The sequence below is a fragment of the Delphinapterus leucas genome, chromosome 16, assembly GCF_059928025.1.
Source record: "Delphinapterus leucas isolate spDelLeu-1000000601 "Yukka" chromosome 16, BTC_Dleu_Yukka2, whole genome shotgun sequence".
NCBI lineage: Eukaryota > Metazoa > Chordata > Mammalia > Artiodactyla > Monodontidae > Delphinapterus > Delphinapterus leucas.
In genome coordinates, this window is record NC_143144.1 from 50,837,386 (window position 1) to 50,862,943 (window position 25,558).

The following is a 25,558-nucleotide window of genomic DNA, read 5'->3' on the forward strand; positions in this document are numbered from 1 at the left end:
CTTTGTCTCTTCACCGTCTTTCCATCTCCAGCTGATTTCATAATAGTATTCAGAGATTTCCAGGTTCTGTAATGATTATTCTAAAACTTATAAAATGAGAAGATATTGCTGAAGTTAGATGAGAGAAGGAGTGAAGGTTGGGTTACCTGGCAGGTTAAAACTAGAATTGAAGGATTTCCAGTGCCCAGAAATTAACCTTGCGTCCTTTTCAAACCTCCCAGCTACTTTTTACAGGTATGGCATGTGGGGATTCTATTTTTTCTGCATTTTGAGTTTACTGTTAAGGAATTTATTTATGGTTTTCTTTGTCCCTCCCACATTAAATACATAGTAAACTTTCATTTCTCTCTCTTTATGCTTTTTGTGTTGTGTAAGAGAACATACATGCTAGCTTGAAATGTTGAGTGAAGAAGATGATTTGGCATTTTGGGGGTAGATTAAAGGTTAAAGTTTGGGGGTTTTGTTTTGTTTTTTCTTATTACCACTCTCACCCTGCCCTTTTCTCTGAGGTGAAACAAACTTGGGAGCTTGAGACTATTAGCCTTCTAGGAGACAGATTTCAAACTTAATATTAAGCCCTGTTTTCAAGTCCCACTATTAAATAATGGGGTGTAGTTAAGTTACATTTGCATTTAATTCATATTCTTTTATTTTGCAGGAGCAGTTAAGTAATCAGAAAGTAGAAGAATCTATACAGCAGTATGAGAGAGTGTGCAAAGGTCAGAAACAAACCTCTACTTCCAGTACTAAAATGACTGCAAAATAAGTAGTTAAAATAACAATTGGTTTAATATTTTCCTTTGAAAATTGTAAAGTTAAAGAAGGGTAACGTAAGATGTAACTTTACTAAAAGAGAAAAGCATTGATTCTAAAGAGTAACTTACCACCATAAAGTTTATCCTTGGAGAAGTAAAACATTAAGAAATATTCAGTCAGGGCTTCCCTGGTGGCGCAGTGGTTGAGAGTCCGCCTGCTGATGCAGGGGACACGGGTTCGTGCCCCGGTCTGGGAAGATCCCACATGCCGCGGAGCGGCTGGGCCCGTGGGCCATGGCCGCTGAGCCTGCGCGTCCAGAGCCTGTGCTCCACAACAGGAGAGGCCACAACAGTGAGAGGCCCTCATACCGCAAAAAAAAAAAAAAAAAAAGAAATATTCAGTCAAAGCAACATTGATTTCTAGGTGTAATGGCCAGTATTTTGTGAAAAATAAAATTAAAGTTATATAGGTCACAATGAATGGAATGGATTTCTAGTCAAAGCAATAAAAAGGTTATACTTCAAATAAAATATCTTTAAAATTAAAAAATGTTTTTAAAAACTAATACTTTAGATTGAAATTGTATGTGCTAAATTTTTTTTCTCAATTTGGATTGATTTTTTTATTTGAAATATTACAAAATTATCTTTGTAGATGATATATACATATTTCTGTTCATAAAATTATGCAGATTCCTCTCCTTCCCATCAGTCACCCCTTAACTTCTTAGTTGTGTGAGTAGTAGAGCTGGGATTTGAACCCATGTCTGTTTCAGTCTTAAGTTCCAGACTGTCTTCACTAATTCATGCCATTTGTACTTGGCCAACTAAAGAGCAGGTGTAAGACAACAAGATTATTACTTATTTGGATGACTTGGACTTTTGTGGGGTTCACTTGGATCAGTAACATCGATGTGAAAATATATCTCTGCACACAGTCCTATTTTCTCCTACCTTTTTAGGCCACTGTCCTCTAATATCTCCTATTTCCGTAATCTTTTTGGAGTTTCCCTTTACTTTGGCTGCTTTGTCATTGTTGGTAGATGTGAATAGATATTCTGAAAAGCATTCTTTGGACCAGGATATAGTTTTTATCGTATTTTAATTTTTTCTTTCTTTGCCAGATATTGAGACGTGTGGCATAGGCCCATTTTGAGTACTTTTAATCTTCCATCTTCTCCATGCTCTTTAAACTTTCTCCCAGATCACTTGTAACCTACATATTTTCAAATCTTTTAGCTTTTTGCAATCTTTCCTTTATTTTTTAATTATTTTGAATTATTGTCTACTCACTTTCTTTCATTTTCATTTTTTAAGTAGTATTTATTGTGTATGAGCATATTTTTTCTAAATATAAAGGTAAGGCGTAGCTTGCCCCCTTTTGAAACTCTTACCTCGGCTTTTGTGATCTATTCTTAGGGTTACTGCCTTTCTCTCAGAATGAGCCTCAGCCACTTTGACAAATTTCCTGATTAAGCCATCATCATTTTTTTTCTTTGTATTTTCTCTCTTGAGAGTTCATTCACTCTTGTGATTTTAAGTATGTATGAGACATTCCCTGACCAAAAAAAAAGTGCATTTTTAGCTCTTGAGGCTTTCCCTGGCTTCTACATTTCTATTTAAATACTGAATGCCATTCACTTAGCTATCTTATTAATTTTTTAAAATGGAGATATACATACCATAAAATTTACCCTTTAAAAGTGTACAGTATGGTGGATTTTAGTAAATTCACAAGCTCGTACAACCACTACCACTATCTAATTCCAGAACATTTTCATCACCCTAGAAAACCCTGCACCCATTAGCAATCACTCCCCATTCACACTTCTGAGATAACTCCAATCTCTGCCTCTGTCTTAACATGGACATCTTCCCTCTGAATGTGTCTGTGTCTTCACTTTATCTGTCTCTGTCCAAATTTCCCTCTTATAAGGACACCAGTCATATTGGATTTAGGGCCTACTCTATCCAGTATGACCTTATTCTTAACTTGATTACATTTGCAAAACCTCTGTTTCCAAGTAAGGTCATATTCACAGGGAGTAACAATCAACATATCTTCTAATCTACTCTCCAGTAATATAACCCCTTTTATTAACAAAAATTTTTTTTGGTTATTTCAGACATTATTTTTTGTTACAGACATTAACATGAATATATTTGTATAAAAGTCTTTGGGCACACATGTAAATATATTTGTATGGGAAATTCCTAGCAGTGTAATTGTTGGCCCACATGTTGTGTTTAAAATTTTGATGAATATTGCTAAACTGCTCCCCAAAGTCATTATACCAGTTTATATTTTCAATAATAGTGTATAGAGTGCCTGTTTCCCCACATTTTTGCCAGTATTAGGTGTTATCACACTTTGAACTTACAGCCAGTGTGATAAGTGAAACAAGGTATCACATGGTCTCAATCTTCTGTACTTGTGTACGTCTGGTATACTGGTATTCTGAAGTACATTTGAACTATCACTGAGTATTTTTTTTTGTTTTTGGCCACGCCGGGCGGCTTGCGGGATCTTAGTTCCCCAACCAGGGATCGAACCTGGGGCCCTGGCAGTGAGAGTGCCGTGTCCTAACCATTGGACCGCCAGGGAATTCCCAGTCACTGAGTATTTCTAATGCAGAGTTTTACATGACATTTGTGTGTCATTTCTTTATATAGCTTTCAGTGATCCTCTCCCCTGAATGTTAAACACTTGATTGCTTGTTCATTTGCCAGGCATTTATTTAGCTATGATAGTTCATAGATATCTTTAGATAGCTTTGATGAGCTATCTCATTCCTGTCTTTATGTTGCTTTATTTTCTGTTTTATTTGTTGCATATTTCTGGATTCTTTCCTGAGATAAAATGTAAGTTATTGGAGGCAGTGACTGATATAAGAATGCTCTTGTTTCTTTTACTGTTTCTGCCTTTCAAATAATAGGTGGATAGCCACTAGCGAAGTTAACATTGGTGTCCTGGGGCCTTACTGATTGCTATCTAGATACTTAAACTCCTTCTTTTGAGCCCTCCAATTTAGAGCAATAGATAGGGTGTAAAAGGAACAGATTCTTTGAATAAAATTATAATTAATTGTATAATCTGAATATATTTGCAAATCATGCTTTTTGAAAGAAAAAGTTTTAGATAGAATACCAGTACTCCTTTAATCCTAAAGAGGAATTCTGTTTCATTAGCTCTCCTGGCAGCTTACATCAGTGAACAGAAATACTGAAAATTACTCATTAAAATTTTTTCTCACTGTTTTGTTTTAAGCTTACTTTATATTAAGCATTTTTAAGGGAGCCATCTTTTGATATTTGTGTCATTTTTTTTGTCACTTTTAGTGCCCTGAGTTTGAGCTATGCATTTATAGATTATAGATCTCTGACATTCATAGCAATCTTGGTAAGAGGTGTCAGAAGTGAGCCCTGCTACTATGTGTCTATCACCAGAGATGATAAACCAATCTTTCCTCCTTATCTCTTTCTATCAGGCAGGATTAGAATAGAATTGTTTATAAGCCATTATTGTAGTCATTTTTCAAGGGCCAGAAACAGTTTTGGTAAGGTTATAATAGTACAGTTATTCCTGATGAGTTGGTTTTAAAAACACTAGGAGTAAATACTTGGCTTTGAAAATTTTTCTAGAAAAAATAATTACTTGAGATTTAAATTTGGGATTGAGAATTTATTGTTTTTAGGAGGTAAAAGTTTTAGTTTTGGTTTGAGAATATTAACACTAAAAGTAAGTGTTTTGACAAATAATGTTTTTTCTAAATCCCAAGATCTGTGTTATTAGTACGGGCATACCTCAGAGATGTTTCATGTTCGGTTCCAGACCACCACAATAAAGTACAGATCATAGTGAAATAAGTCGCACAATTTTTTTTTGGTTTTCCAGTGCATAAAAGTTATGTTCACGCTATATTGTGGTCTGTTAAGTGTGCAATAGTATTATGTCTAAAAAAACAGTGCTCATACCTAATGAAAAAATACTTTATTGCTAAAAAATGCTAACCATCACCTGAGCCTTCAGGGAGTTGTAATTTTTTTGCTGGTGGAGGGAAGGCCTGGCCTCGATGCTGAAGGCTGCTGGCTGATCAGGGCGGTGGTGGCTGAAGGTTGGGGTGGCTGCAGCAGTTTCTTAAAGTAAGACAACGAGGAGATTTGCCACATCAGTTGACTTTTCTTCTTTTCGTGAACAATTTCTCTGTAGCGTGCACTGCTTTATAGCATTTTACCCACAGTAGAATTTCTTTCAAAATTGGAGTCAGGCCTCTCAGACTCTGCCACTGCTTTATCAACTCAGTTTATGCTATATTCTGAATCCTTTGTTGTCATTTCAACAGTCTTCACCAGGAGTAGATTCCGTCTCAAGAAACCACTTTCCTTGTTCATCCATAAGAAGCAACTCGTCATCTGTTCAGGTTTTATCATGAAATTCCAGCAGTTCAGTCACATCTTCTGGATAACTTGCTGCAGCTTCTACATTAGCACTTGGCTGCTTCACCTTGCACTTTTATGTTTTGAAGACAGCTCCTTTCCTTAAACCTCATGAATTAACCTCTGCTAGCTTGAAACTTTTCTTCTGCAGCTTCCTTACCTCTCTCAGCCTTCGTAGAATTGGAGAGAATTAGGGCCTTGCTCTAGATTAGGCTGTGGCTTAAGGGGATGTTGTGGTTGGCTTTGATCTTCTATCTAGACCACTGAAACTTTCTCCATATCAGCAATAAGTCTGTTTTGCTTTCTTATCATTTGAGTATTCACTAGAGTAGCACTTTAAAGTCTCTTCAGGAACTTTACTTTGCATTCACAACTTGGCTGTTTGGTGCAAGAGGGCTAGCTTCTGGCCAGTCACGGCTTTTGACATGCCTTCCTTACTAAACTTAGCTTAATCCTTTCATTTCTAGCTTTTGATTTAAAGTGAGAGACATGTGACTCTTCCTTTCACTTGAACGCTTAGAGGTCACTGTAGTGTTACTAATTAGACTAATTTCAGTATTGTTGTGTCTCAGGGAACAGGGAGGCTGGAGGAGAGGGAGAGAAGGGGCACAGCTGGTCATTGGAGCAGTCACAGCACACACAGTGTTTATGGATTAAGCTTGCTGTCTTACGTGGGTGTAGTTCATAGTGTCCCAAAACAATCAAAGGAGTAACATAAAGATCAGTGATCATAGATCACTGTAACAAATACAACAATAATGATACAGTTTGAATTATTGCAAGAATTACTAAAATGTGATACAGAGGCAGGAAATGAGCAAATGCTGTTAGAAAATGGCACTGATAGACTTGCTTAATGCAGGGTTGCCACAAACCTTCAATTTGTAAAAAAACACAGTATATGTGAAGCACAATAAAGCGAAGTACAGTAAAATAATAGTTTTTATTATTTTTATTAATAGTTTAATTATATTGAAAATTGTTAGTTTTATCTGAAAAGATTCCTTTTCCATCCATTTATTCTTTCATTCATCTAAGCATCCATCTGTACATCAGTTATTTAGTTGATCCTTCAATATGCCAGTACTGTTCTAGACATTGAAAATATAGCAGTGAACAGGACAAAGTTTCTATTTGGAACTCATATTCTCTTATAGTTAATAAAAGTGTATTTTAATTTTAGAAGAACTCAAAGGAAAAATTGGATATCTAGATGTAGATGTTAGTAATTTCTAAAATGTTCTTTCCAAATTTTTAGATCTAAGCGTTAAAGAGAAAATAATTGAAGACATGCGAATGACCCTAGAAGAACAAGAACAAACTCAAGTAGAACAAGATCAAGTGCTTGAGGCTAAATTAAAGGAAACTGAAAGACTGGCCACAGGTGAAACAAGATTGCTTAAATATCTCAAAGCATACTTTCATTTTCTTTATTTTCCTAGATTTCTTTCCTTTTTAAACATAGTTTAGTGTTTATAATAATTCATAATGAAAAAGTATTTGGTGTGTTTTTGGAACATCCTGTCCCTTGTCATTTTTCATTATGATGAAAATTGTTGTACCTAAGTCAGAGAAGGAATAAGGACACTTTCATAATAACTGGATGGTAGCTTGCAGTGTTCCCCAGATGTTAAGAATAAACTTTCAACTGAGTTTCACCTCTGTATAGCAACTGGTATCATCTTATATGTTTATCTCAATAAATGCTCTGATTCTATCCTTCAGAATACCATCAGCCGGTTGTTTTTGTTTTTAATTTTTGAGAACATGAAGTTTCCTATATATTGGCATGCATTTATACTGTATAGTCAGAACACTATTCAGTGGGTTATTGAGAGGTTTTTGTAGTTCTTCTCTAAGAATTTGGTAAGCTCTTAGAAGGGTCTCGGTTCTATCTTCGTCTGTGTACTTCTGCTTCTGGCCTCTGCTGATTCTTGTCTGTATCCCATGCCACATGTAGCTCTATGTGGTATAACTTTTGCATGTACTTTAAAAATAATTTTATGTTTTCAAATCAGAATTGGAAAAATGGAAGGAAAAATGCAAAGATTTGGAAACCAAAAGCAATCAAAGGTCAAATAAAGAACTTGAGGATAACACAGATGTACTTAATATAAAGCTCAGTAAGCTTCAAGATGAGTTACAGGTATGATTTTTATCTATATATGTAATTGTATCTTTATATATATTCATTATATTTCTCATAAAAGGATAATTTAGTAAATATTTTATAATTAATTTAGATATGGATGAACCAATAGCTGGGCAATGTTAATATATAATTTTTCAGTATACACTCAAGTGACACAGGGAAGAAATTCCCAAGATACAAGCTGCTAAGTAAGTGCCAATGAAAATGCAGTGGTTGGGTCTTCAGTTTTACATATTTAATTTTTAAATCATCACTTCTTATGTCTTTGTACCTATTTTCTACGCTTTAAACTTCTAACTCATCAAATACTGCTGTGGAGAAGATGACTATTAGGAAAATTATTTTGATTATTGTAAATTTAATTATTAAGCTGGAAAAGAATAGAGTTGAATGTCTGAACACTGGAATACATTTGAAACTATACTACTACAGAGAAGATATTCTGTTTTGTGTTTATATGTTTTTCCATGTTTAGCTTTCACATACTATGTGTAGAATACAACATATGGGGGAAATATTTTTTTAATGGGACTTAAAAATACTACGTAAAATTTTGTACATTTTATTTATTAGGAGTTGCAATCCAACTGTAGTTTTGGGACTGAAGAAAACATAACAGTGATTTTGAAAAGACTGCATCTAAATTATTTTCTTAAATTTAGGCTGTATATAATCAGATACTGAACAAATACAAAAGAAATCAGTTACTTTCTTTTTTTAGCTATTAATTATATACTTTAGAATTTATCCTTTCCACTCCATTAATTTTGAAAAAATAACATTAATTACATTGAGAATGTTCATATTAAGGAATACCAGTATGTTCTACATTGTTCTAAAATAATGTGATCACATATCTTAGATAATAAACGGGATTTTTAAATACATAGCTTTTAATGTGGTATTACTGTTTTTGTTTCAAATGAAGTTTTACTTGAATTTTGAATGTATAAATTAGATATTTTTGAACCCAAAGGATCTATGGAAGCCTCTTTGAAATTTACTGATCAACTATATTTTCTGTCCAGCTGTTCCTTAAACTAATAAATGTTTGCCCTGTTGCACAAGTTATTCTTTATTTGGCATCCTGTATACCCAGGAAAATTTTATTTTTGGAACCATACAATTAGAAATGACTACCATAAATCATTTTTTTTTTAATCTGGCATTTAAGAAGGCGTGATTCTGTAACTCTTTCAGAAATTTCAATTGTGTCTTCTTAAGCTCACTGATGATGGTAAGTCCCCAAATGCACTTTATAGCAAAGTAAAGTTTATAAATGAAATAACTGTTTAGGAAAGCAAACCAACAATGTTCTTTTGATAGTCTGAAATAAACTCAAATCTTGTCATTATTTAAAGAAAAACACTTGTTTTAACTTTTTGAAGAGGTGAAATGAAAAGTGCTGGATTACATGGAAATGTTGTAAATACAGATTTATTAACTGCTTTTGAAGCATACGATAGTTACTTATGCTATGTATACATATAGGAATCTGAACAGAAATATAAAGCTGATAGAAAAAAATGGTTAGAAGAAAAAATGATGCTTCTCACTCAAGCAAAAGAAGCTGAGAATCTACGAAACAAAGAGATGAAAAAATATGCTGAAGACAGAGAGCATTGTTTGAAGCAACAAAACGAAATGGTTGGTAACAATTATACTTTTTCCTCTATGTATTTCGCCTGCTTTCTTTGGTTTCTTAAATTTTTCCCTGGGATTCTTATATTCTTATCAGTATCTACATGGTTGCGTGGTTTTGTTTTTTGTCTTTTTTTCAAAGGCAGTTTGTCTGTTTGTAAGATGACTTTTCTAGCCCATTTTATCTTGAAGTTCTTATTGTTGGGAAAATAATTATATCTCAATATTTAGATTCAGAACTTAAAAATCTCTTCTTTTGACTGCCACAGGGTTATCCCTACTGTATTGTAAAACATTTACATTTTGAACTGTAGATTCCACTAACATGGTGTTTATATTTTACCTCAAAAGCTCATTTTATCAGGTCCTTTTTTTAAAGTCAACTAAACAGTTTCTAGAAGACTATAGGTAGAAATAACGTTCAGTTTTACATTGACTGGCTCTAGTTCTTAAGTGATTCTATCTTAGCTTGTCTTTTTTCCTCCTATTTAAATCGACAACTTAGTCTGTTTGACACTCAATCAGAAAAAAGAAGTTTAAAGTCATCATTGATCCGAGGAAAGCTGTTGAGTAATACATTAACATTATTTTTAAATGAAAAACTAGTTCTCTATTTACAGTAATAGTAACGTGGCAGTATCAAATTGTCATCTATTGGCATTTCCTTTGTTAATGACAGAATTTTACTTATACCAGCTAAACTTTCCTGTACAAACAGGAATGTTAATTTTCAATAAGTTAGGGATGATTTTTTCCAATGATTTAAAAAATTTTTTTATCTTTTTATTTTGAAATCATTTTATTTCCAGAAAAGTTGCAAAACTAGTACAGGGAATTTCTGTATACCTATCACCCAACTTCTGATGTTAGATCTTACATAACAACAGTACAATGATCAAAACCAACAAATCAATATTATTATAGTACTGTTAGCTAACTTATGGACCTTACTAGAATTTCACCAGCTTTCCCACTGTTTTTTTCTGGATATAGGATCTAATCTAGGATACTACGTTCCATTTAGTTGTTGTGTTTCCTTAGAGACTTGACTCTCTTTGTCATGTGACAAATTATGTGAGACTAATACTTGTCATTACTACAGCAATGAGATGGCAATATATTTCACTTCATGTGCGAACTCCACATGACTGGAGGTACCTTCAGGAAGTGTTGGGTTGAGCAAGATTGTAATGCTGCATTTATCTTAACAGGAAATGTTACTGCTGGTCCTCTTTCTGTCCACAGCCCATCCAACCTTCCTGGACAGTAATAAGAGGCAAGAAGTGAAATCAAAGCTCTTGGCTGTCATAGTCAGTCACTCTACCTCCAACCTAGGAATGGGCCTACTTTCTTTTCCTAATCAGTAGTCCCTCTAGCAGCAATGCCAGCAAGTAAACCTCCTTTGAGTTTTTAATCCTAGAGAAAGCTAGCTTTCTCCTTTCTCCCATATATTTCTTTACAGTCGTACCTAGGATATGTGTCTATGATGTTTAAGAAATAAATTGTTGATGTTTTTTAAAGCTTTTAAAATTGTAACATACATAACACAGTAAGTAAACAAAACATATAGTTCAGTGAATTATTATTATAAAGCCAGCCCCTACTTAACTACCACCGAGTTTAAAAAATAGGACCCTCTTCTGAATGGTAATAACTGTTCTATCTTTTAATGTTAAACTTTAGTTTTGCTCATTTATGAATTTTATATAAATGAAAACATAAATATATAGAATGCATTTCTTGTGCCTGGCTTCTCTCACTCAGTATTATGTTTGTGAGGATCATTTATACTATTGCAGGTAACTGGAGTTAGTCTGTTTTCATTGCTGAATATTTCAGTGTATAAGTATACCTCAGTCTATTCAGTTTAAAGTTGAATATATGTGGATTGTTTCCTGTTTTGGGCTGTTAATGCATAAGATCTCCTGTTAACATTTTTATATATTTCTGTTAGTGCACATGTGTATACATTTCTGTTGCCTATATAGCCAAGAATAGAATTGCTAGTTGATAGGGTAAACGTATGTGGAACTCTAGTAGAATGCCAGACTGATTTTCAAAATAGTTGTATCCATTTATACTCCAACTAGTATTGTTGGATGTTTAGTTTATTGGCTCTGCCTATCCAAGTCCCCTTGCTTATCTTCTATTGGACTATCTTTTTTTTTTATAGGAGTTCCTTATACTTTTATACTTTCTGGATAGGAGCGTGTTGCAGTTACCTTCTTTCAATCTCTGGTTTACTTTTTTACTCTCCTGTTGCCTTTTTAGAACAGAAATTCTTAGGTATTGTAATTCATTTTCCCAATCTTTTCCTTTATGAACCTCAAGGGCATAAAGATGTTTTCTTACATTATTCCTGAAAAGTTGGGGGTTTTACCTTTCATATTTAGACCCTAGAACTAATTTTTGTGTTGGAGTGAGATGGGGTAAAAGCGGTTGTTGTCACTGTAAATGTGTATTAACGATCGACCTGGTAGTACATGTTGAAGAAACTTTCTTTTTTACTGCCCTGCAACTTTTGTCATAAATCAGTTGTCCAAGCGTTAACTTTCATACATTGTGTGAGATTAAAATTAGGGTTTTTTTTCTTTTTTTCCATTTGGCTATTCAGTTGTCCCATCACTCTTTGTTGAAAAGACTGTCCTTTCCTCCATTGAAATTCTTTGGCATTTTTATAGAGTATCAATTGACCATAACATTTGTGGACGCTATCCTCTGCTTTCTGATGTCTGTGTATCCTTACGCCAATATCACGGTCTTGATCATTATTATTATTATAGTAGTCTTGAAATGATGTAGTGTGATTGCTCCTACTTTTTTTCTTTTCTTTTTTTTTTTTTTTTTTTTTTTGCGGTGCGCGGGCCTCTCCCGTTGCGGAGCACAGGCTCCAGACGCACAGGCTCAGCGGCCATGGCTCACAGGCCCAGCCGCTCTGCGGCATGTGGGATCTTCCCGGACTGGGGCACGAACCCGTGTCCCTTGCATCGGCAGGCGGACTCTCAACCACTGCTCCACCAGGGAAGCCCGTTCCTACTTTGTTCTTCATTTTCAACATAATTTTGACTTATGTCATTTGCATTTTCATATTATTTTTAGAGTCAGCTTTTTCATTACTGTCAACACACACACACACACACACGTGTGCGCGTGCTTGCTTGAATTTTGAAGTTGCTTTGATTCTAGATCTTTTGGGGGAGACCTGGCATCTTAACAATATTGAATCTTTTGATCCTTGAACACAGATTCTCTCTTTGTTTATTTAAGTGTTCTTTTATTTCTTTCAGCAATGTTTTGTAGTTTGTCATGTTTAGGTCTTGCACATATTTTCTTTAATTTACCGCTAACTATTTCATGATTTTTGAACCCAGTGAAAATGGTATTTTTAATTTTCATTTCTTTATTGTTTGTTGCTATTAGTTTTGTCATTTGTTTTATTGTAATTTTACCATCTCATTTCTCAAATATTGGGGGAAATGCTAGATTTAGTTTAAAAGCTGTAATTTTTTATTGAAAGAAGTGCCCAATGTGAAGATACATAAGATATATGAAGGCATTATGTGTTTGGCTTTATAAGTAAATATTTTATCGAGACTTGACTACGTAATTTGTTATATATCCTGTTCACAGTTGTATTTATTGTGTTATTTAGAAATTCAGAAATTTCTTATGTTCATAATTTTGCAAGGTTTATTTTAACATTTTGTCCATATTCTGTTTAGGAAATGCTTCAAGCACAGTTGGCTGAGAAAGATGGTAACCTCCAACAGTGGCGGGAAGAACGTGATCAGCTGGTTGCAGCTTTAGAAATACAGCTGAAAGCACTGATCTCCAGTAACATACAGAAAGATAATGAAATTGAACAATTAAAAAAGATCACATCAGAAACTTCTAAAACAGTCAGTAGAATCATGTTCTTTCTATGCCTTTTTAAATTAAACATAGGAAGTATTCAAAATTATTTAATTGATTAACTTTTAAAGAATAAAAATGTAAGTAGATCAGTCGGGAATCATAGTTTGAAAAAATTATTTGGATAGGGGCTTCCTTGGTGGCGCAGTGGTTGAGAGTCCGCATGCTGATGCAGGGGACACAGGTTCGTGCCCCGGTCCGGGAAGATCCCACATGCCGCAGAGCGTCCAGGCCCGTGAGCCATGGCCTCTGAGCCTGCGCGTCCGGAGCCTGTGCTCCACAATGGGAGAGGCCACAGCAGTGAGAGGCCCGCGTACCGCAAAAAAAAATAAATTAATTAAAATAAATTATTTGGATATTGGTCATGAATTTTGAGTTTTCAGAGTTTATCATTATGGTTGACTCATCAATGACTAATTGAGAAATAGTACTTTCTCCAATATTTTGGTCATATCTCTTAGATAGAATAATTAGAAAATAAACAACTGATGATTTAGTCCCTAATCTGCCTTTAAAATGTGGAAATGTGACTCAGCCTGAATGCTTGGTGATATTTAAATGCTTGAACCCATCCTAAATTTATGATAAAAATACAAATTGTTTTTGGAAATAAGCACAATGGTGAGGAGATGTGAGTCATTCAGGAGCTACTTTTTTTTCCCCCCTCTGGCTGCACCACGCGGCTTGCAGGGATCTTAGTTCCCCAACCAGGGATTGAACCCAGGCCCCGGCAGTGAGAGCACCGAGTCCTAACCACTGGACCACCAGGGAATTCCCAGGAGCTACTTTTGTAATATTGCATTGGGGCTAGGAACCCTAGATAAAGAAAATATTGCATTTCACAGATAGCTATTTCCCAGGTAAATTGAATCAGGGTACATCTGAAGCTAGTCTTTTCAGAGTAAATAATCTGCATTTGAAAATCTGCTGTTCTGCAGCCTTCAGACAATAATAAAATTAAATGTGTTTGTGTGTATATGTCTCTTACATCAAAAGACTTCATGATTCTAAGAGAAAGACTGCTCAAAACAGAGGTATTAGCATGTGGTATAAATTGCACAGAATAGAAAGTTAGAAAAACTAGGTATCAACTGCTGTCAGTGTGGTTTTGGGACCTTTAGGAAAATTACTTAACATTTCCAAACTTTAAAACAGAGACGATAATGTCTTTCTAATAGATTTGTGAAAATTAATCGAGAGCATTTGTAAAACAGTTAGCACAGTTATTACCACAGTGGAAGTCAGTACATGCTAGTTGCTTTCCCCATTATGAATGCAATAGCATCTTTTTTATTTGACAATTATGGGTAGGTGACATAAGAGATGTATTTGACTTTTGATTTTGATGGTGGTGATTAGAAGGTGCACGTTGGAATTTATCAAGTTTAAAAATGTATTCTGATTTTTTTTATAGATCCCTTAAGTAGGGTTTAGGAATAGAGCATACCCTATGACTGACTGAGATGAAGAGTGGGCAGCGAGGAAAGGTTTAGTTATCAGTATGGTCTTTTCTACTCTAATGCTATAGTTGCATTCCTAAGACACCTCGTTTTTCAAAATTGTGTTACCAAAGTGATTTTGGGGGTTCAAGCTCCAACTCAGTACAGACAGTGGTCATGTTATTTAATTTCTCTCTGTTTCTTCATCTGGAAAGTAGGAATAACAATTCTTGCCAAATCTCAGAGTTGCAGTGAAAGTAAAATGAGAGAATATATGTAAAACACCTTGGAAGTTGAAAGTAATCTTTCAAATTTCTCTTTAGATCAGATTCAGAAGAGGCTGGAAAGTTGCCCAGCCTTTCCTAACTCTCTGAGGATGAAAGAGAAGAAGAAGGAGAGTTAGTTGGTCATTGAAGAAGTCTTTAATTACTTCCACTATTTAATTCACCCAAATCTTGATATTATATTCTTTAGGTGAAGTATTTTAATGTATATTCGGTTACGGTGGCTTGTTGCTTTAATATTTCCTTACTAGGAAAAACAGACCATGGATATCCAGCCCAGACATATGAGTTCAATGGATCCTGGCAGGGTTGAAACTGAACCTCAGTCAACAAGTTTTGGCAGGGTTGAAACTGAACCTCAGTCAACAAGTTTTGAAATTTCCAGGGATGAAGTAGAAGTGAGTATTTGATAACACAGTCCACTTTTTAACCCTCTTTACCAATGACCATTAATTACTAAATAATACTTGCAAGTATAATTTAATCAGTTGTTGCAGGTATCCTGCTATACCTACAGTTAGCTGTGTGTGCTCTTGGCTATGGAAAGGAAAACTGAAGGCTTTTTCGGGGAGATGCAATTCTTTTGGGGAAATTTGATCCCCAAATGGTATTAATTTCCTCTCAAAATGATACTGATCTCAAACAGATCTTTGATTATAAACAAATTTGATGGTCAGAAATAGGAAATCCCACAGAAGATAAAATATGGATGACTATTTTCCCTCATAAGCAGTCCATTTAATAAGCATTCTATTAAATAGCATTTTTTGGAAATTTTACCCATTTTATAACTTTATCACCAAATTCCAATAACCTCACAATGAGTTTCCTTAGTTTGAAGTGGGCTTAGGGTTCTGTGACTTGCATTGGATAACGTAGTTTCTCAGATTGCCTATGAAATAGATACAAATTCTATGTCACTTGTTGAAAATAAAATTACTTTTTAAATATTTATTTTAAAAACACATTTATTGGGAGCATTCATTGTTGGGAACCTTGCTGCACTGAGGATAAAGTCATAAGTAAGATATGATCGCCATCCTCAAGGAATAAGAAGTCTAATAAGACAGGTATTTAATGACTATCTTGTTTCACCTTATGGACTAAGTGTTATAAAGAGAGTGCTAAGAAGGCACACTGATGAGGAGGATATGATGAATTTTGCCTGAGTGGTTGTGGACGTGGATTAGAAAAAGTAACATCGTACTGGGTCTTGAAGGTGAATAGAAGTTTACCAAGCAGAGAATGGGAAGAGAAAGGCATTTTGATCTGGGGAAATAACACAAGCCATTCCTTACAAGGCTTCAGAAGAATCATGTGACTTCCACCACATGCTATCAGTCATGGAAGCCATTAAGGCCAGCCCCAATTCAAGGAAGGGGAATGAGACTCTCTCTCTCAGTGGGAAGAACAGTAAAGAATTTACAGCAAACTTTAGTTTACCATAACTAGGGCGCTTATTAAAAATCATTGACTCTTTCCTTGGAGAGTTCTGATTTAGTAGGTTTGTGGTAGGGTCCAAGAATCTTTTAAACAATTTCTCTAGATAATTCTTACGCTGACACAGGTTTGGGAAATACTGATCTCTAAGTTTCTCTCAATTTTAACATACCATGTATAAACGTGGAGAAAGTAGATGATAACTCAGTCTTTCTGTCCTTGCTGTAGCAAATTTGATCAAGCAAACTTTTTATCTTTTCCAATTTATTGTTTTTAATAGGTAATTGAGACAGTTAATTTTTGGCAATTTAGAAATTCATATTCTGCAAATAAGATTTGTTTTCCTTTTAAATTCTGTTTTAGGATGGATCTGTAGTCCTTGACTCTTGTGAAGTGTCAACAGAAAATAATCAAAGTACTCGATTTCCAAAACCTGAGTTAGAGATTCAATTTACACCTTTACAGCCAAACAAAATGGCAGTGAAACACCTGGGTTGTACCTCACCAGTGACGGTTAAGATTCCCAAGGCCCGGAAGAGGAAGAGTAATGAAATGGAGGAGGTAAATACTTAACTATTAAGTGAATTAAACAAGTAAACATTATTATTAAGCTCAGTGATAATATATAGTTAAACTCTGTTACATTGCCCTTCTATTCATAAGCACTGCTATTAGAGACCAAAATCATAGTTTATGGTATATTTAATACTGTTTTAAGAATATTACTGTGGTGAATAGTCCTCAAACAAAAAGCTTATAGATTTTAAAATATATAGATTATTCCTTCTTTCAGTGAAGCTATGACAGGTCAAATGGTGGTGAATTTTAGTAGCGAGCTATTTCAGTATACCGGTCCTGTTCAAACTCAGTCACTTTCCCTCCAATGGAAGAGAAAAGGGGTTGATAAAAGGAATTAGAGAAACTGAAACGACTAACTTGCTTGAACATAATCTTTGTCATTTAACTAAAATCTTAGGTCTCTGTGATCATAGTTGGTTTCAGAAGAGAAATTCTTCTTCTATGAGCCAGTATTAAAATTTGGGTCTCGATTTAGTGGTAGGCCAAGAACTATTTACTTCTTCCTGCTGGAGCTTTCTGATCGTGGGGTTACCAAACCTTCTATCATATTCTAGCCAGTCACATAAACTTTCCAATCCTCACTTTCCTCCTTTCGGAGATAAGGAATTAGATATAATATGTTTAAAATGTTTTGCTTTTGTTCCACATGTGGTAGATACATAATAAATGGCAATATTTATGTTAACAGGAATATTTATGTTTAAAACTATAATTATAAACTCTCTGGCACAATAACTTTTTTTCCAACTTGTCTTTTTCACGCCTTTAAAGAGTAGTATATTTTCAAGTTGGTGGAAGAGCAGAAATAATATTAACCATACTCCTGAGGCTCTCTGTCAGGTAATACATTTGCTGAATGAATATTATTTAGCATATTTCCTTCTACACATAGAACACCTTTAGCGATTGTTTTGGAGCGCCTTAGTTAACTTTTATTCTATAGTTATTTAATTTATATTTAGTACACTTTAGATACTATTAAGATACAGTTGACCCTTGAACGACATGAGGGTTAGGTGCCAGCCACAGCACAGAAAAATCTTGTGTAACTTACAGTCGGCCCTCAGTATGTGAGGTTCCTCATCCATGGATTCAACCAACTACAGATCATGTAGTAATGAAGTATTTACTATTGAAAAAAATCAGTGTATAAGCAGACTCATGCATTTCAAACCTGTTTTGTTCAAGGGCCAACTGTACCAAGTAGCTTAATTTCATCATCTTTGTTAACATGGTGACTAACATCTATGTTGACTTGATTCATTTTTTTCAAAGGAAAAGGAAAAATTGGTTGTATACTCAGGGGGTTAAGATAAAATTATTTTATTCATTTTACTGCCGGCATATACTCCCAGTTTCAGAATAGATACACAGATTGTTGTAGGGTAAACCATGTAGAAACTTAAAAGTTTTAACTGATTTTGCTAACTCTTTACTGCTGTAATAAACTGAGTGTTGTAAAGTCCTCAGGAAAATAATTTATACAGTGCTATATTCTAATCTAGTGAAGACTCCAAAGAGCTCTTTATTGAACGCTACAAGTATGATGGAGTTACAATCTTTCTTCCTTTGCTTCCCCTGATTACCATCTGTCTTTCCTCTTTTACGAAATCTTCTTCTTGTGATCCTTAAGACTTTACTGGGTAATTTGAATTCTGAGGTTCAGTCATGATGTCTCTGCTTCTGTTCTTGCCTTTTTTTTTTTCCTTTTATGCTTGTAATCTTTAGTACGATTAATATTTGCACAAGTTCAGTTCAGTTAATGTACTACAAAAGATTTTGTCTTAAGATTAAGTGGGGAAAAGAAGAGTGAGATGTCATGCCTTTTTAGTAGCAAAAACAGATTGTATTTCTTAACTTTCACATTTTACCTGTGCTTATACTGCAGAGTTTTGTTTTGTTTTCAGTGTCACTAAATATCAATGAGAGGTTATGCTCAGCATGATTTGGGAGTTGGGAAAAGGGTAGATAAATATATTGCTATGTTGTATTGTCAAGATGGGGTTCAAATAAAAGATGTTATCCCTTCATTTAACTAATGTAATTTCATCATGATGCATGTGAAAAATTCATACCTTCAATCATTTTGTGATAAAAACATGTATTGCATCATCATGCTGTGTGCTTAAACTTACATATGTTACATATGAGTAATATTTCAATGAAGTTGGCAAAAAACATTGTACCTTCAGTCAGGGTTTCTCAACTTCAGCGTGATTGACATTTTCAGCCAGATATTTCTTTGTTTAGGAGAGTTCAATGCCCTGTACATTTTAAGGGGTTTTTAGCAGTATTCCTGGCCTCTACCCACTAGTTTCCATTAAACCTTCCCCTTATCCCCAGCAGTGACAACCAAAAATATCTTCAGACAATGCCTATGTCCCCTGGCGTCAGAATTGCCCCTGGTTAAGAACCATTTTCTCGTTTTGTTGTTGTTTGTTTGTTAGTTTGCTTTTGTTCTTTTTTTTTCCTCCCCTGGAGTCTAGAGAGAGAAAGAAAACACTGTCAAGAAATTAATCAGTGCTGAAATTCATTACTTTTAGGACTTTGTGAATTTTGAAAATAAGAAGAATGCTACACCCAGAACTAATTTGAAGTCCCCTGTTTCTGAGCATAGAAATTCTTCTGTCAAAAAGGAACAAAAGGTTTGTCTTCTAATTTGTCCAAAATTGACCATTTTCATAACTTACATTTATAAAGTAGCAGATGAAAATAAAAATGTCAAATTTGATTAGTAATAATTATTCAGAAGTTGGGTTTTGTCCAGTTATAACTTATTTGTCTTTCATTTTCTATTCATCTAATTCAGCTCTGAATATATAACCTTTGGCATTTGGCAAGTAGCAGGTACCCCTTGATGTGTTCACCTCTGACTTATCATTCTATCACACTCATTCTTCGGCCCTTTCATCCCTCTCCTTATAGTCTTTTTTTGTGTGTGTGGTACGCGGGCCTCTCACTGTTGTGGCCTCTCCTGTTGCGGAGCACAGGCTCAGTGGCCATGGCCCACGGGTCCAGCTGCTCTGCGGCACGTGGGATCTTCCCAGACCGGGGCACGAACCTGTGTCCCCTGCATCGGCAGGCAGACTCTCAACCACTGCGCCACCAGGGAAGCCCCCCTCTCCTTATATTCTTAATCTCAAGTTCCCTGCCTGAGAATTCATAACCTGTGCCTGACCTCTTTCATTCAACTATGGCTATAACTGTTTCCTTCTAACATTCCTCATCAACAATAACAAGAAGTGTTTGTTTATTAGGTTTCCACACGCCCATCATCTAAGAAAACGTATTCTTTACGGAGTCAGGCATCCACAATTAGTATAAACGTGCCTGCTAAGAAAAAAGAAGGAACGCTACAGAAATTTGGAGATTTCTTACAACATTCTCCAACTATTCTTCAATCAAAAGGTTTGCAGAATATTAATTAAATGACCTTTTACGTTAGATATATGGTGTTTTCTAATATCTGATTGGTGTATAAACTCAACAACAGTGACTATTATATTTCCAGTAGACAGTGTCTTATGTTAGGTATTTAGGGAGGAAACATGAAAGGATGATATGCCTTGGTGTTCACTGGGTAATGGAAGAGAAAGATCTGTAGTTAAGTAATTGATGCAGAGAAGGCTGCTTAATGTAATAGTTGCAGAGATACAAGGAAAGTGCGTTGTAGTATTGGAGGAAGAGAGCTGTTTGTTTGGGGGCTATGGGAAGATTTTATAGAAGAGATGGGATTTCACCTGGGTGTTGAAATGTTGGAAGATTATACCTCCTAGAGATAACCACTGTTCGTATTATGGTATATTTTCTCCTACTGTTTTTTTCTCTGCATGTATAAACATTACCTAATCATATATATCAAAAGCATATATTTCTATAAATATGTATTGAGTTTAGTTGCTTAATGTTTTTTTCTTTATAATATAATGTAGACATACTAATACTTTTGTATTAATATGTGCTAAGATATATATTCTCTCTATACACGTATACATAAATATATATTTATATACACATCTACCAGAGGGAACAGTTTTAACACAAATAGAGTACCAGGAAAGTGTAGGGAATGTGCAGGCGATTACAGGTAGCAATATGCATCTGGCACCTAGAATGTGGAGAGATTATTGGGAGGAAGGGGGCAGGAAGGAGTGAGTTTTCATTAGAGTACCTGCACGGTAGCAATAGGATAAATTGGAGACTGGAGGTGGGGAGAATGAGGAGGGAAAGGGACTGAAAGCAGGGGCAGTTGAATTTAGTCAGATTGGTTGTGTAAAAATACTTTCTGTAAAAACTTAACCACAGAGCTTCCCAAACTTTCTTGGTTCACAGTGCCCTTAATGTCTCAGTAATTTTTTTCATTGTGTCCATGCACCCAAAGAAACACCTAATAGTTCCATCCGTTAATACTTAAGGCCAAACAATCACTGAAAATTCAGCTCCTGAAAATCCAGGTTGCCAAAATACGTAATCATCAGAAGGAAGGTAATGTGATACCTTTTTGAAACTGAACTACCCTGAGTTACAGAGTGTCACTGTTTTCCTCAAAAATTTAAAATATTCGGAGCTGCTCTCATGAATTTGCTGCAGCATGTCTTGGTACACAGTTTGGGAACTTCAGACTTAGACCCATTTGTATATATTTTTCAAAAAATATATACATTCTTTGAAAGGTATAGTTTGTATAAGCATAGAAAATATCTGGAGAGACAAACAGCAAACTGTTAAATGTCTAAATTTGGAGAGGTGGGACTTGTTATTTTAGATGCTTCTGTATTTTATTTAAATTATGTTGACCGTTGCTTATATATTAAAAAGAAATATGTTTTCAAGGAGAGGGAGGTACCCACCTGGTAATGACTCCCTTGCTTGGTTGACTCAGCTCCTTAACAGCTTCCCTACCTATATACCCGGTGTGGAATTTTTAAAAACTTATTTCTAGTAATATAAAGTATCCCTGTTTGGGATTGTAACTGCAATACATGTCTGTTGTTGATCACTTGGAAATAAAGGGAGAAAAGAAGAAAACAGAGATTAGTGCTTAAAATTCTGCTGCTCTGATAACTACCGTTAATCCATTACTCAGTAACGCTGGTTTCCCAGTTTATCCCTTTTGTCTATCTCTTATCCATTCAGTACATGGAAGCCAGAGTGATCTTTTCAAAGTGCAAAATGAATTATTTAAACTATATAATGTTTTGTTTTCTTATCATCTTTTCCAGTAGAATGTAAGCTCTACAAGTGCAAAATGTCTGTCTAGTTTACATCCTCAGCTCTTCGCATAGTGGTTGGCACACAGTAGTGAGGAACTCCGAAGCTCCGGGCCAAAATCCTATGTGTGATTTGTTTCAGGCTGACCTTAGGCAATTACAAAGGTTTTACCTGTTAGGTCTCATGAGGGAAAGCTACCGTCCCCACATCAAACTTGATACACAGCCAATGCATCCTAGTCTGTGAAGGGAGTTAGTCAAGGACTCAGGTCTCTTGCCAGCCATACCCTTACACATATCTGCGTTCCTAGCCTAGGTGCCTTCATTTGTATCCTATTAATTGGGAGCCTTCAGTAGAGAACGTCCTCAGGCATCTCTGCCAAAGACGTTTTGACGGGGAAGTGGAGGGAAACTTGAAGACACTTTTCTCCACTCTGACTCTACTTTTCCGCTTCTAGCCCTCCCCACTGGTCTCCAGCACCAAGGCCCATAAAACTGCAAGTGCAAGAGCCTTTTGTTTAGGGCTCACTTGGCAATAAGATCACCCCAACTTCTGTGCTGATCCACCTGACCCAGACTGTGCATTATTCCACGGGGGAATGTAGAAGGGCGGTGGGAGTTGGCGCTTTCTCAGGTTTAGCCTCTTGCTTATTCAACTGCAGTTAAGTGGTTAAAGGCTTTAACTTTCATTTTGACTTGTCTTAATTAGCCACTCTGACATCTGGCAGCTCAGCTCTCAGGCTCAGCTCAGCCCTTGACAAGTAGACCTCAGTTGAGCATGTTTCCTTAAATGTGTTTTCTATTTAAAAAAAAATATATAGTTGATATCATATGTACATGGATTTTCTATCCAGAAGTTTTCCCAAATAGAAGTATGTTTTCTGTTAAAATCAATATGTGTCTATTAAAAAAAAAAGCATATGTACAAAGTAAGAAATTTTAAAATTCCTATTGAACTTACCAGAAGCAATCAACTGTTAACAATTTGGTTTCTTTTACTCTATGTGTGCATGTGCACGCGTTTGTTAACTAGAAGTAAAGGGCTCACAAGTTACTTTCACTTAATATTCATTGTGGACGTCTTTACGTGTGAGTACTGAACTAGCTCTACCACCTTATTGTTCTTAGTGATGCATGGTCCACTATATACGTATCCTGATCTTTTCTTTAATGTAGTATAAACCTCTTCCAAGTCATTAAAGATGCCTGAGTTTTACTGGTTGTACTGTAATTTACCAAACCTTTTCAATATGTTGAACATTAGTGAAGTGATATTTTATTTATTTGCCCTTTTATTTTTGCTGTTGGTCATTAATTTGTGTGTTTATTAGGCATTTATTTCTTTTTTCTTTGTGAGTTTTCTATTTGTGTCCTTTTACCATTTATAAATTGCAGTGCTTTTCTTTTTAATATGATTCTTTATTAAGGATTTCAAATATTTGCAGTTAGAAAATTATTTCAAGATTTAACTAATGTATTTTTTTCATAGCAAAGAAGATAATTGAAACAATAAGCTCTTCAAAGCTCTCAAATGTAGAAGTAAGTAAAGAAAATGTGTCTCGACCAAAACGGGCCAAACGGAAATTATACACAAATGAAATTTCATCTCCTATTGATATATCTGGCCAAGTGGTAAGCTACTATTTCAGTTTTCTTAAAAGTAAAACTGTTTATGTTCTTCTTAATTCTGAAGTATTCATAACAATTTGAATTATATAATGGTTTGAACTTTTATTCTGTAGACCATATCTCTTAAAACACGCTTTAAATGTTGTACTTTTGGTACTGGATGTGTTAAATTTATAGTAATTGAATATAAACGCTGCATTAATGTATACAAGTTTCACATGCATCTGCATTTATAAACTCATAAGAGGAATTTTAATTCCATCAATAGAATTATCACTATTTAATAATTTATTGGCTTCTAACATCTGTTTTTCTTATTATCTTTATCACAAGAGTTGTACAAATCTGGGCCTAAGTCTGCCTGCTAAAAATATAGAATTGACATTCAGTCATTTCCTCCCACTTTCCCTCTAAGGCTTCCAGGTTTTCTTAAGAAAAGACTGTATAGATTGTCACCCTGACTTTATGACTCATTCTCCTTACTTAGAACAGGCTGTTCTATTACAGGGAAAGTTCTAATTCTCTATCATTTTTGCATCTGCCTAGTGGATGGAAGTGAAGATAGAAAAGGAATTAAAGAAAAAGCCTTCAACAGAAAATGGCCAAGAAAAATCGGGAGAGACCTTTTGCAACAGTAGCTATCAGATATAAGATAGACACTTGAAGCAAGTAGTAAAGAATTAGGATCATTAGGTCATGCTTTTGGAAGTACTGTTCTCTTGGTTACTTTTCTCCATCTGTCTGATAAGTACATAATTTTCTCCCTTGGCTGAAGTTATTTCTTTCTTAGTTGCAAAATAATGCTGTTTCTACTTTCTAAGTTATATACTTGTTACTGCAAAAAATCATTTCCTAAAAATTATTTGAGGCACTTGTCTCCAAATATTTTAGTAATTATTTCAAGCTATGAATTCAGTAAAAGTGTGGATTATTTTAATTCCAGAATTAGGTAGTGTTGAAAGAATCTTTTATAAAATCTACTACCTTAGGCATGCTTTTTTATAGAAGATTGTATATCTGCAGTCCAGGAGGACAGAAAGTACTGTCATGTACTTATTTCAATTATTAAGAACGTGAACATAGCTTATTAATTGTAAGCAAGCTTTCATTTTTATTTTTATTTATAAAAAATTATGAAATTGTTAATTTCAGATTTTTATGGACCATAAAGTGAAAGAAAGTGATCATCAGATTCTCAAACGACGACTTCGAACCAAAACAGTCAAATAAATCACTTATGGAGAATGTTTTAATATAAAATTTATATTCATAATCATTATAACTTGCATCCTGACTTTTGAAAGATAATTGTATATACTATGGTGCATCAAATCCCTTTGTATGTACATTGCTATTTTATAATAGTGTAATTTTAATTCAATAAAGAAAATAAGTCAACAGTAAGTTTGCTTGTCTACTTTTCTAAGGCTTTTAAATAATAGCTTCTTTTCAAACTGTATGTATTTTCCTGTTATCCCAGGCATGGGACCAGTGAGGAACCTAGGAAAGATGCTGTTATTTTTTGTTTGTTTTTCTATACATAGGTATCACAGGTCAGATATTTGGTTTACTTATATTTAACAGTGTTTTAGGAATTGCTTTTACTGTATCTGTTAGGAAATACAGGTAATTTTACATATCTGTTTGGATTATAGCCGAGATTCAGGGAGTAAGTGTGTACAGGTCTTCTAGTTGCTAAAATATGTATGCACATAATTTAGAAAAGATCTCAGGCCTTTAATTAGAATGTCTTTTATTTTTAAATAATTGAATAGAGTTGATTTTCTGATTTTTCCAGGACACAGAAGATTAGAAGCAAAAAGTTAGAAGGGAAGAGGCGATAACATCTAGAGGCCAAAAAAATTATACTGTTATCTAGGGAAGATAGAATTTTAGACCTGGAGAGACCTTAGAAATACACTTTCCTCATTTTATAGATGAGAAAACTGAGACCCATAAAATTTACTTTTTCAAGTTCACACAACTAACGTATATTAAGCTTTGGTTTAAAAAAATACCAACAAGAAACAAAAAACAAAAAAGAAGCCTCAAGAATTGTTGCCAACTGGGGCTTTTTAAG

General features: G+C 34.8%; 1 protein-coding gene across 6 annotated transcripts in view; it reads left to right on the plus strand.

The window, feature by feature from the left end:
* Positions 1 to 25,265, plus strand: part of KIF20B (kinesin family member 20B) — a 74,802-nt gene extending 49,537 nt beyond the window's left edge. For 3 of the 6 annotated variants that reach the window (XM_022569373.2, XM_022569372.3, XM_089897904.1), the window contains 12 exons: positions 659 to 719; positions 6,451 to 6,576; positions 7,211 to 7,338; positions 8,836 to 8,991; positions 12,708 to 12,884; positions 14,872 to 15,018; positions 16,424 to 16,621; positions 17,411 to 17,479; positions 19,183 to 19,284; positions 19,897 to 20,047; positions 23,339 to 23,481; positions 24,631 to 25,265. In XM_022569373.2, coding sequence (XP_022425081.1) covers positions 659 to 719; positions 6,451 to 6,576; positions 7,211 to 7,338; positions 8,836 to 8,991; positions 12,708 to 12,884; positions 14,872 to 15,018; positions 16,424 to 16,621; positions 17,411 to 17,479; positions 19,183 to 19,284; positions 19,897 to 20,047; positions 23,339 to 23,481; positions 24,631 to 24,708 — 1,536 coding nt within the window. In that variant the 3' untranslated portion in view covers positions 24,709 to 25,265. The remainder of the gene's footprint in view (positions 1 to 658; positions 720 to 6,450; positions 6,577 to 7,210; positions 7,339 to 8,835; positions 8,992 to 12,707; positions 12,885 to 14,871; positions 15,019 to 16,423; positions 16,622 to 17,410; positions 17,480 to 19,182; positions 19,285 to 19,896; positions 20,048 to 23,338; positions 23,482 to 24,630) is intronic. The other 3 variants (XM_022569377.3, XM_022569376.3, XM_022569378.3) reach the window with 3 other exon arrangements.
* The last annotated feature ends 293 nt before the right edge of the window (positions 25,266 to 25,558 follow it).